The 13,386-nt window shown below is 39.4% G+C and overlaps 1 protein-coding gene across 1 annotated transcript in view; it reads left to right on the top strand.

The window, feature by feature from the left end:
- The window catches only part of prdm5 (PR domain containing 5), an 80,281-nt gene that overhangs the window by 22,041 nt on the left and 44,854 nt on the right, over positions 1–13,386 (top strand). The window contains exon 9 of the mRNA XM_038275774.1: positions 10,884–10,968. Coding sequence (XP_038131702.1) covers positions 10,884–10,968 — 85 coding nt within the window. The remainder of the gene's footprint in view (positions 1–10,883; positions 10,969–13,386) is intronic.

The raw sequence follows: 13,386 nt of genomic DNA, 5'->3' as shown, positions 1-13,386 counted from the left end.
GTCCAGGCAGAGCTGCACATAAAATATGGTTTCAAATCTTTTCAATAATTATCGATATCGATCAATATGCATTTTTTTTTATCGATAAGCTTTTTTTCTATATCGCCCAGCCCTATGTTCACGTCTACTTGTGCCAACTGGACAATGACCCTAGACCTACACTAAAACTGTATGTGGAACAAAGCATAGTAATGTGGGATAAGGGCCAGCTCACAGTCCAAATCTGAAAACATTTCCAGTCTGTGATAGGTTTTAAATTTATGTCTGTTCCATCTAACCTAACGTTTGGATCTGTGAGAATTTACTCAGCCCGCTCTTGTTTTTACAGCGACGTCTCTTTGGAGCTGTTTCCCGCAGCTTGGTCGTTTCCATCAACCTCCACACTGTCTGTAAAACACTCTAACACTCTTTATCTCACACTCTGCCGGGCTTTATGTGCTTCTGTGATCACTTACTCCCCCCTTTATGATCAAGTTGTTGCAAATGTATTCTAGGTTACACGGTGCAGGGGGCTGCTTTCTTTTTCACTGGCTCATCCAAACAGGTCTTGTGAAATTTAAGAGCCTCTATTGGCAGACCATAAGATTTTAACCTTGGCGTCAGGATCCCCTCTCTCTCATTGATGGATCACAGGTTTGAACGCAGCTGTTTAAATACTTTCCCAAAAACTTTTTAGGCAGACAAATCTTTGCTTTTGTTACTGTGGCTATCATCCTGGTTTTCATTCCACACTTTTGGTCACTTAGGTTTGGGTATGTTCTCATCAGACAACATTCCTCTGAGTCACACAGATGTAATTGTAGCATAATTAGCTGCTATCGCAATCATATTTTCTAAGTTTTTTTTACAAAATAGCTGATTTCCAAGAATCAAGTTCCCTTTTTTCTATGACAGAAAAGCACCTGAGATTTACTTCTTGTTACCGTTTGCAACTATTGGTTCGGACTAGAAAGTAGCATTCTCATGTCTAAATAGGCTAGTTTACATCTTCTCTTATGTAATGGTCAAATAAAGCTTTCAGATAAATAAATTAAATAAAACATTCTAATTATCTGTTGGAGTTACAGAAGAAAAATGTAATCTTCCACACGTCCACTTCCAGTATCAAAGAGTGGTTACAAATGACTGAGAACTGTGAAAGAATAATACTGAGCATTTGTTTGATTGTGGTCTTTCATTGCAAAATGAAAGCCTCCATAGTTTTCTCTTATTCTATAGTTCATTGCTGGTTTTTTCTCCTTTTTCTTGTCAAATCTACACTTTATAATCTGTCAAAATCAACACAGAAAAAATGGAACTCCTATATTTAATTTAAAACTCATTCCCAAACTAAGAACTCAGCCAAGCTAAATTAATTTGGTGAAAGATTATTAACATGCTGCCTGGTCATCCTGTCAGGCTCAGAACAGAAGGATCCAGACAAACAGATTTCTCAAAGCATTTATTAAAAACTGTACCAGAGTGAGCGCCGTCGGCATCTAAGGCAGGAACCTCTGCAAGAGGAGACAGCAGATTAGTGACCACGGCTTTCTGGAACTGGATGATAACGAACTAGTGAGTCACTAACTGGTCTTATAGTTCAGTCCGATCCAGAGGGTAAGGATGGTTCCATCCAGCTTGCTGCCAATGCGCAATGCTGTCACCACACACAGAGAGTTCCAGAAGCTATCGATGGTTGGAGGAAAGGCAGGAGATCAGAACCAAGCAGATGAATGTAGGCAGAATAATCCAGAGGGTGAAGCCAAAGTTGATGTTGCTGACATGCTCTGTGACATGTCAGAGCCAGGAGGTCATAAGGTACCGCAGGGGTGAATCAAGAACGGAGTCAGGTCACAGCTCCAGGTACGATACTGGCAGGAGTCAGAAGACAGGTCAGGCAGACAGATCAGACAGGAACAGGCAGGCTCAGAGGTCAAGAGGCAGAACAGGTCAGGATCAGGTAATCAGGACACAGGAATGCTAGAATAAGTCTCAGCAAATGGCTCAAATGATCTGGCCCTGATGACTGGTGTGAAGGCTGGTTAAATAGAGACTGATGAAGGTGGATCAGATAAGCAGGTAATGAGACCTGGGTGGAGCTAAGCAGGTGTGTGAAATGAGTAATCAGACCAGATATCAGTGCCAAGATCTAGACACATCCAGCTAATCAACACAGAAATATTAATGTGTCAAGTTTTTAATATTTCTTTACAAAAAGAAAAAAGAGAATAACAAAGATTCTATGGAAATAAAGCAACAACTGCAGGTTCACTATGAGCTCCAACTTCATGTGTAAAAAAGAAAACAACAGCCTTTTAGCTTCTTGGCTCTCGGCTGTTTTAGCTTATGGTAGATTTACAAATAAAAATCACTGTTAACACAAATAGCTCTATTATTACAATCCCAATACCAGTCTGACTGCCTATTTTGTAAAACATTTTCTTGTGAGTGTTCTTGCTGAGTATTTAGTATTTATGTACTAATGTGATGTTATGCCTGGTTGGGTGAAAGAACAGTGACTGTAAAACAGAGTTTGAACTAAATCTGTAATCTCAGATTTCCAAGAGGCTGCCAACATTTCCAGGACCAAGATGTTGCATAACAGACAGAGTTTAAAAGTTTGGAGGATAAAAAAAAAGCAGCTTTGATTCCATATTATCTATATTTTCAAAAGGATTCTAAATAGTCGGAATCAGGACTTCTAATCACTTTCCTGGCCACAGGTGTATGAAATCAAGCGTCTGCAGGCTGCTGTTACAGACATTAGTGAAAAAGTTGGTCCCACTTAGGAGCTCAGTGAATTCCATTTGAGAGCTGTGATGGGATACCACCAGTTGTGAAATTTCGCTCCGGAATATTCCACAGTGGAATGTCAACTGCATCACAAAAAAATGGAAATGTTCAGGGAACCATAAAGTGCTAGGCCACATTAAGTGACAGAGTGGGTTCAGTGGACGCTGAAGATCATAGTGCGAAGAGGTCGGCAATTTTCTCCAAAGTCAATCATCGCACACCTCCAAATTTCATGTGGCCTTGAGATTAGCTCAAGAACAGAAGAACAGCGATCTTCGTGTAATGGGTTTCCATGGTCCAGCAGCTGCATCCAACACTACATTTCCAAATGCAATTCAAAGCATCATATGCATTGGTGTAAAGCAAACCACTACTGGATTTCAGAGCAGTGAAGACACATTCTCTAGAGTCATCTGTAAATCTGATGGACCTGTCTGGGTTTGGTGACACTTGTCTGACTGCATTGTACCTACTGTAAAGTTTGGTAGAGGGGGAATTATAATGCGGGGTCGTTTTTCAGAAGCTTGGCTTGTCCCCTCAGTTCCAGTGAAAGGAACTCAGCATACCAAAACATTTTGGACAGTTCCATTCTCCCAGCATTGTGGGAATAGTTTGTAGCTGGCCTCTTCCTCTTCCAACATGACTATGCACCAATACAGAAAAAACAATCCACACAAATGTGCTTCAAGAAGAATGGTTAAAAATCTGGAAAAAAAAACCCACACTCCTAAACATTGTAGACAGTCTTCCAGAAGAGTTGGAGCTATTCTAGCTACAAAAAGTGGACCTAAATCATATTGATCCCCCAATGGAATCATTGGATGTCATTTAAGGTCATATGTGTGTCAAAGCAGGTGAGTAAATACTTTTGGCAATGTAGTGTATTTAGCCTTCCTGTTATCTGCTGAGATTCTCCAGCTCTTGCCTATTGAAAGCAAAAGCACATATTAACTTTTTGAATGTTTTCCTTTCAAATATAGTCTAAAACTCTTGGTTAAAATTTTAAATGTTGTAAATCACTCATCTTAAAATCAGTGAACTTGCATAATAGATAATTAGGTATTCACTGTTAGCTTCACAACCCATGCTAACTAAACTTTTGATAAACACTTTTTTTCAGTTATGTTCAATTACTTTTTATTTGAGTCATCAGAACAAATTTAAAAACATTTCTCAATTTAGTAAACTGCATGCAACTTTTAGTGGAGACATAGACAAATTGGGTTTAGGTAGAAGTAAGAAAATTACCAACATAAAATTAACAACATATACTAGCTTATTTAATGCAGGAAAAAGACTCAAACATGTTTAACCCTTTAAAGCCCGATCCAAGAATAAAACAAAACAGAAAATTATTTTTTTTGGTTTGAAGTCCTTTTTGGCCTTTTAACAAAATATGTAAAAAGAAAAAACAGAAATACATTTTTGATATTAATAATTTATTACTATGCGATAAGTCAAGATAATTTTTTGTGTAGTCTTCTGCCCTCTGTTATCAGGTATATCTGATTGTGTACAATAGGATTTTGAGCAAAGTTTTTACCATTAAATTATGCAAAAGGTGTCAGATGCAAAACATTTCAGAAACCGTATGTATCAAATATGATACATTTGGCATTTTAGGGTTGAATGCTTTGAGAATAGCGAACAAAATGTCCTATTACCTTTTCTTTAGATTTTTTTTTATATGGCATTGGCTTGTTATTGTCTTTCATTGAAACAATCATCCATTTTTGTGGAATCATCACAAAAAATTTGCAATTCCAAATTTTCTTTATTACTATGGAGAGCACACCAGCAGTTCATGTCAGGAGGGCGCTTAAAGACGAACCAGGCTGTTTAATTCTATGTAAGTGAAAAATGTACATAAACGAACTCTCATCGACTTTTAAGAAGATTCTTTTTTTCACTGCTATTTGAGAGTTAATGAAGTCAGATCTGCAAAAGAAGAGGAAATATTGTTATCAACAGCTAACATATTTGGCTTTGGTGCTTATAGTTTAGTCCAATAACATAAAAAAACTCATATTTCACAGGGAATTGACTTTGTGATCAGACTTTATTAGCTGTCAAAAAATGACACTGAAATATTATACAGAACATGATTTAATGGGACCTCATCATGAAGATGAACTCGCATCGAAGAGTTCAGCAGTTTAAAAACCATCTGCATAGGTCAACAGTAATTTGCTCTGAGTTATTCTTCATTATGTGCTGTAAAAGTGAGTAAAAGCATGTGAAGTATACACCAGGACCACTGCACAGCCCCGAATCCACGGCCCCTCTAGCTAGGAGGAATTTGACCAACATGTCTGCCCGACTGATTGTAAAATAGTTACATTATTTGAGAAAAAGCCATTTATAATCTTCCTTATGTCGGTTTATTTATATACAGTAAAAAACAGTATTTTAAGGCTTGTGGTTTTAATCTGGTAAAATGTGTAAAAGATATTGAATAATTTTGCAATCTTCTTTTTCTCTTTCTGAATTTTTCTAAATATAAATTATAAACCTGCTTCTCACACTGTTTCAATGGGTTTATATTGGAAAAAAAACAAATAAAAAGCATTTGAGCGGGGTAACTTTTAGTGCTGTGGAGGTTTGGTAAATCTGATTGGCTCTGCAGCCAGGTCAATGCAGCTCTTTGAATGATGGTCGGCGTTATAGATGAGCATCCAAGCTGTCTCCAGTTATTCACCCTAGCTGTCACTGCTTGACTTTCATAAAAAAATCAGGTAATTTGGAAATGTCATTTCCTGTAGTCAAAATCCATGAACCAGATTAAACGACAGACATTTATAAAACCCTGTTGGCTTGTTTATCTTCTGATCCCACACTCTGCTACACTCTGAATCACCTGGAAGCTGCAGCATGCAGTACGGCCGTTCTTCAGGGGATCATATAATCTAGTTGAGCTGTCTTTGAGTTCAAAATCTTCTGTGCATTTTACAGTTATAGTAAAGATGATCCTATGTGGCCAGTGAAATGGTTCTATGTGTCTGAGTCACTTTTTCACTGCTAATGATGGAGAAGTGTTTCCATCCCTCTTTTCCAACAAACCCTGAAAGACATCAAGTTTCCTTTGTGTTTTTAGGCATGAAAACCCATGATTAGTTAAAAGTACATCACCTTTGGCAAAACAGACGCTTTTGATTGAAATAAGTTGACCGCACCCAAATGCTATATGGTGAAGGTCTTTAAAAGGGGGTCCGCAACCCCTAGGGGGTCCATGGAGGTCCTGTGTGGAGGTCGCGAAAGCTTTGGTTGATTAGACTTTTTTTTTTATATTTACCCCTGCAATTTTTTCCAATAATTGAAATGTCTGGAAATACACATTAACATGTATTCAACACACTGTAAACAGATAGTAGACCGATAAATGGAGGCAGAAGATGTCTTTCAGTCATCAATGCGACACAAAGAAGCTCTTTCAAGCTGGGCACCGTTTCATTCACAACACCTGTCCCATTAACAAGGAATCAGAATCAGAAATACTTTAATAATCCCAGGGAGAAATTACTTTCGTTACAGGACTCCATCTGTAATAGAGTGACTATAGGACCAGTTTGATATGACAGAATTTCATACAATATATATAATTAGGGGGTCCCTGCTCCATCTCATCATCAGTTTGGGGAATCTTGCCTATGTGCAGATATCTAATTTACAAAATTATTTCTTGGAAGTTTCACTGTAAGTAGAGAAAATAGCAAAGAGCATTTATTTTCATACTCAAGACTAAATCTCATAAATTTGAATGGGAATATAAATGCATGTAAAGAACCCACTGAACCTCTTCACACATCATTACGTTACAACCACAAACAAGCTATTTGTTTTGTTTGGATTTTATTTGGGTTTATAAAGTGGCTTTTTGCTGCACCTACAGCTGCAGCTCTCAGCAGGTTTTTGCCCACATTATTAGCAAAGTAATTGAGGATGAGAGAGATCAGACGGGGAGCATCTTTTACCAGCAGTTGTCTCTTTTTGCAATAAATTCTCTGATGGCTTTGATCTAAACCATTTTATTGCAGCTCTGTGTACATGTTCTTTAGAAGGACTTTCCTGTTGGAAGATGAACCTCTGCCCTTTTCCTAAGCACAGCTTTTTCCTCCAGCACTACCCTTTATTTTGCTCCATTCATATTCTCATTAGTTCTAATGATTTTCTCTGCTGTTTCTGAAAAGTTGGCTCCCCAACATCATGATACGGCCAACAACATGTTTCACCGTGTGGATGGTGTCTTCATGACGGTGTGCAGACATTCAGTAGTTTTGCATGGAGGCCTAAAAGATAACTTTAGTCTAATCTGATCAGAGGATCTTGTTCCACACATTCATGTTTTCCCCTACATGGATTTTTGTCCCCACATGACAAAGTGTAAAAATAATCTCCCTTTAACAATTTAACAATGGTATTTTGATTCTAACTTTGCATGGTGTGTTGTAGCTTAATCAAGTCTTGAAATGTTTCTTCCTGACCTGTCTACTGTGATGCTTGGACATTTTAATTCTGTTTGTTCTCTAATAAGCCCCATGGGCTTATTAGAACTGACACATTTATTACTCTATAGCGTGGCATGTTCTTACAACTTCAATCAAATCCACCAGAGCATGAAGTATTCTCCTGCCGAGAGCATGAGTTGATTTTATTCATACCTTTCTAACTCTTAAAGGAATAGTACACCCAAAACATGATTAGCCTTCATTTTCTACTCACCCCCATGCTGAACAACACTCTGGAGTACTTTTTTGATATCTCAAATGCATCTGGAGATCTGGGAGGCTTCTTGCTGTCTGCTGACATTCAAATAATGGAGGTCTATGGCGCCCGAGGCAGAAAGGTCCATAAAAGTCCACAAAAAACGTGTCAATATTCCTCCATACTGCTCGTCCAATGTATTCCAAGTGTCCTGAGTGGGTAGCATCCAGAATTTACTCGAAACGAAGTCATTTAGAATGTTTTTAGAGCATAAACAGTAGTGTATAGGATTTCCTAAAAGCGCGTTCAAGAGTCTACGGAAACCGCGGCAGACCAAACCAGACGAAAGTGCACATTCAGCTCGGCAAAGAACTCATGCTCTTCCTCAACACTGAAGTCCTCAGACATTTTTCTTTCGTTGTTTCTTTCTTTGCACAGGTAAACAGCACATTTCTTCTTCTACGCTTGCATTATTGGCAGAGCAGACGCTGAATGCGCACTTTCATCTGGTTTGGTCTGCCGGCTTCCGTAGCGTCATGAACGCGCAGGTGCGCGCTTTCAGGAAATCCTATACACTACTGTTTATGCTCTAAAAACATTCTAAATGACTTCGTTTCGAGTAAATTCTGGATGCTACCCACTCAGGACACTTGGAATACATTGGACGAGCAGTATGCAGGAATATTGACACGTTTTTTGTGGACTTTTATGGACCTTTCTGTCTCGGGCGCCATAGACCTCCATTATTTGAATGTCAGCAGACAGCAAGAAGCCTCCCAGATCGCAAGATGCATTTGAGATATCAAAAAAGTACTTCAGAGTGTTGTTCAGCATGGGGGTGAGTAGAAAATGAAGGCTAATCATGTTTTGGGTGTACTATTCCTTTAAGGCTGTTGGCTGAGTGGATTATATCTAGGAGCATCAGAGTAAAGGGGGTTGAATAGAATTAATGTGAAAATTTGCTGTTAGCTTTTGTAGAATATTTTGAAACCAAATATCCTTTTTGTTCCACTTTACAATTATGTGTTAGATTATAGTGACCTGTCACCTAAAACTCCAAATTCTGATTAGAAGGAAGGTGGAAGGTTATAGGGACCTGATTTCCTTTGCAAGGCATTTTCTTTTCTTTCATTTAATGTAGATCCAGCTATAAACCAGATTGACATCAATGTCAGCTGTAGTTAGACAAGTTCTGCAGGGCAAGGCAATAAACAACAAGGCAGTAATTCAAATTGAATCAGACACAATGATCAATGATGTTATGCCTGTCATAATATTAAGATCAGAGAGGCAGAATTTGTGTCACCATCGAAACAGGTCTTGACAAATTACTTTTCTCCTGGAAGGTTGACACGTTCCACAGAAACCCTTCCCTACCAAAACATAAAGTGTTATTATAAAGATGACACATTTATAACTCTATAGCGTGGCATGTTCTTACAACTTCAATCAAATCCACCAGAGCATGAAGTATTCTCCTGCCGAGAGCATGAGTTGGTTTTATTCATACCTTTCTAACTCTTAAAGGAATAGTACACCCAACACATGATTAGCCTTCATTTTCTACTCACCCCCATGCTGAACAACACTCTGGAGTACTTTTTTGATATCTCAAATGCATCTGGAGATCTGGGAGGCTTCTTGCTGTCTGCTGACATTCAAATAATGGAGGTCTATGGTGCCCGAGGCAGAAAGGTCCATAAAAGTCCACAAAAAACGTGTCAATATTCCTCCATACTGCTCGTCCAATGTATTCCAAGTGTCCTGAGTGGGTAGCATCCAGAATTTACTCGAAACGAAGTCATTTAGAATGTTTTTAGAGCATAAACAGTAGTGTATAGGATTTCCTAAAAGCGCGTTCACGAGTCTACGGAAACCGCGGCAGACCAAACCAGACGAAAGTGCACATTCAGCTCGGCAAAGAACTCATGCTCTTCCTCAACACTGAAGTCCTCAGACATTTTTCTTTCGTTGTTTCTTTCTTTGCACAGGTAAACAGCACATTTCTTCTTCTACGCTTGCATTATTGGCAGAGCAGACGCTGAATGCGCACTTTCATCTGGTTTGGTCTGCCGGCTTCCGTAGCGTCATGAACGCGCAGGTGCGCGCTTTCAGGAAATCCTATACACTACTGTTTATGCTCTAAAAACATTCTAAATGACTTCGTTTCGAGTAAATTCTGGATGCTACCCACTCAGGACACTTGGAATACATTGGACGAGCAGTATGCAGGAATATTGACACGTTTTTTGTGGACTTTTATGGACCTTTCTGTCTCGGGCGCCATAGACCTCCATTATTTGAATGTCAGCAGACAGCAAGAAGCCTCCCAGATCGCAAGATGCATTTGAGATATCAAAAAAGTACTTCAGAGTGTTGTTCAGCATGGGGGTGAGTAGAAAATGAAGGCTAATCATGTTTTGGGTGTACTATTCCTTTAAGGCTGTTGGCTGAGTGGATTATATCTAGGAGCATCAGAGTAAAGGGGGTTGAATAGAATTAATGTGAAAATTTGCTGTTAGCTTTTGTAGAATATTTTGAAACCAAATATCCTTTTTGTTCCACTTTACAATTATGTGTTAGATTATAGTGACCTGTCACCTAAAACTCCAAATTCTGATTAGAAGGAAGGTGGAAGGTTATAGGGACCTGATTTCCTTTGCAAGGCATTTTCTTTTCGTTCATTTAATGTAGATCCAGCTATAAACCAGATTGACATCAATGTCAGCTGTAGTTAGACAAGTTCTGCAGGGCAAGGCAATAAACAACAAGGCAGTAATTCAAATTGAATCAGACACAATGATCAATGATGTTATGCCTGTCATAATATTAAGATCAGAGAGGCAGAATTTGTGTCACCATCGAAACAGGTCTTGACAAATTACTTTTCTCCTGGAAGGTTGACACGTTCCACAGAAACCCTTCCCTACCAAAACATAAAGTGTTATTATAAAGATGACACATTTATAACTCTATAGCGTGGCATGTTCTTACAACTTCAATCAAATCCACCTGAGCATGAAGTATTTCTCATGCCGAGGAGCAATCAAACTTTCCATAATGACACTTTAGCTGAAAAGCAGCTTAAGACCTCCATTATCATCATTTAGCTGAACAAGCTTCTGCAGAAGCAGCACTGACAGGAGGAGCTGTGTTTCATTAGCATATGCTATTGTAGCTGAGGGAACTATTAAATGCGCTATTATTGGAAGCATGCACAGAAGCAGTGAAGGGATTGAGATTTTTCATCACTTTAATTGCTTTTCTGTGTGCAGACATCAGTCTAATGAAAACAGTCAGGACTTTGTAACAGTTGACCATCGCAGAATTAAACTCCAGAGCTCCCAAAGGCCACAGCCCTGTGCATGCTTTAAACACCAACTCATTGTCATTTTTTTCTTCTGTTTTAGATACACGAAATATTTGAGTGTCACGCATGTGACAAAAAATTCATCTCAACCAACCAGCTCAAACGCCACATGATCACACATTCCGGTAAGACAAACACTGCGGCTGTGTCCGAACATCCGCCCTAACCCATAATACAGTGGGGACTATATAGTGGACTTTATAGTGAACTCATTTAACTGATAGATCGGACAGAGGATCACTACTTTTCACTCCACGTTGGTGACATAACACCGCCTCCCGCACGGTGTTTGCGCCATCTTTGTTATTAGTCTCCTCTGTCGGCAGTGACAGCCATAGGCAACAGAGAGCTGCAAAGCATTCCGGGAAATATCTGCTCATCTAGTGACCATGGATGATCACTACTTTTCAAGGTGCTTTTTGGAAAGTTTTGAGTCCACTACATTTTTATCCACTAGACATTCAGACACTCATTGAAATTGGCATGACCACTATATGGTGCCCTATATAGAGATTAGGGAGGAGAATCGGACACAGCCTTCATTTACATTGACTGTTTAAAACCTTTTTTGTCTCTCTGTCTGAAGTTAAACCACACTAAGTTTATGTTCACACTGCAGCCTGAAGTGACCCAAATCCAATTTTTTTGGCCCATTTGCGACCTGGATCTGATCTTTTCATGGCAGTCTGAACAACACAGATCAGATTTTTTCCAATCCAACCCAGGCCACTTGGCTATGTGGTCCTGAATATGTCACGAATCTGATCTTTTCAAATGCGACCTGTGTCTGAACGGCCAGGTTGCATTCATCCGATCTGAACGACATTATTACCCGACAGTGGTCAATATTCTGCATCTTGCTACGCAGAAGCGGCAAGAAAAACAACAACCATGGCAGGCGATAATGTTGAGAGCAGTATTTATGTTTAACCATATTGAAAATATTGGGTTTTTACGGTTGGAATGGATCGCTAGATGCGCACGGCACTACCATTCATGTTTACTTCCATAAACACAGAGCATGCTGGCGTGTGACGTCATTGCGTCCACTACTGCGCATGCTGGACACTTGCGTTGTATGACTGCAGTTCACACAGGAGATCACATACAAGTCGCATATATCTGGAAATATGAATGGGAATGCAAAAAAATCGGGTTTCGCAAAAAAATCGTAATTGAGCATCAAGGCCTGCAGTGTGAACGTAGCCTAAAAGTATTTCCCTTTTGCTAATGACAGTTTTTATAATTTTACAATACTGAATACGAGTTTGACCAGATTTCCTGATTATTTGGTAGCAGTGCTTTTGAATTGTATGAGCTGGATTACATATTTTTAGTTTCCTTTCACACCTTACCTATGACTTGTGGACTTTTGAACCTTTCCTCCTGACAGAACTGCTGTAAATGTGTCCGGTTTGTTAGCTGTCTTTACGTTTTTTACTTTCTGCTTTTTTTGTCTATAAATCCATTTTAGATACTTATTTGGCTTTATGCTTAGTTTTGCAATAAATGTGAAAGTCCTGCTACCTGCCAAGCTTTGACTCTCAGACCACAGGCTCTATCTCCAAACCAAATTGTCTTGGTTTATGAGAGCATATACGAACTGTAATGTGGCTTTTTGCTTTTGAAGGAACTGTATCTACCTAATTCAGTGGCCTCTTAAAGGAATAGTACACCCAAAACATGATTAGCCTTCATTTTCTACTCACCCCCATGCTGAACAACACCCTGGAGTACTTTTTTGATATCTCAAATGCATCTGGAGATCTGGGAGGCTTCTTGCTGTCTGCTGACATTCAAATAATGGAGGTCTATGGTGCCCGAGGCAGAAAGGTCCATAAAAGTCCACAAAAAAACGTGTCAATATTCCTCCATACTGCTCGTCCAATGTATTCCAAGTGTCCTGAGTGGGTAGCATCCAGAATTTACTCGAAACAAAGTCATTTAGAATGTTTTAGAGCATAAACAGTAGTGCATAGGATTTCCTGAAAGCGCGCACCTGCGCGTTCACGACGCTACGGAAGCCGGCAGACCAAACCAGATGAAAGTGCGCATTCAGCATCTGCTCTGCCGATATTGCAAGCGTAGAAGAAGAACTGTGCTGTTTACCTGTGCAAAGAAAGAAACAACGAAAGAAAAATGTCTGAGGACTTCAGTTTTGAGGAAGAGCATGAGTTCTTTGCCGAGCTGAATGCGCACTTTCATCTGGTTTGGTCTGCCGCGGTATCCGTAGCGTCGTGAACGCGCTTTCAGGAAATCCTATACACTACTGTTTATGCTCTAAAAACATTCTAAATGACTTCGTTTCGAGTAAATTTTGGATGATACCCACTCAGGACACTTGGAATACATTGGATGAGCAGTATGGAGGAATATTGAAACGTTTTTTGTGGACTTTTATGGACCTTTCTGCCTCGGGCGCCATAGACCTCCATTATTTGAATGTCAGCAGACAGCAAGAAGCCTCCCAGATCTCCAGATGCATTTGAGATATCAAAAAAGTACTCCAGAGTGTTGTTCAGCATGGGGGTGAGTAGAAAATG

The sequence above is a fragment of the Cyprinodon tularosa genome, unplaced genomic scaffold (genome assembly GCF_016077235.1).
Source record: "Cyprinodon tularosa strain WSP-4 unplaced genomic scaffold, ASM1607723v1 ctg98, whole genome shotgun sequence".
NCBI lineage: Eukaryota > Metazoa > Chordata > Actinopteri > Cyprinodontiformes > Cyprinodontidae > Cyprinodon > Cyprinodon tularosa.
This window is presented reverse-complemented; position numbering and strand designations above follow the sequence as displayed.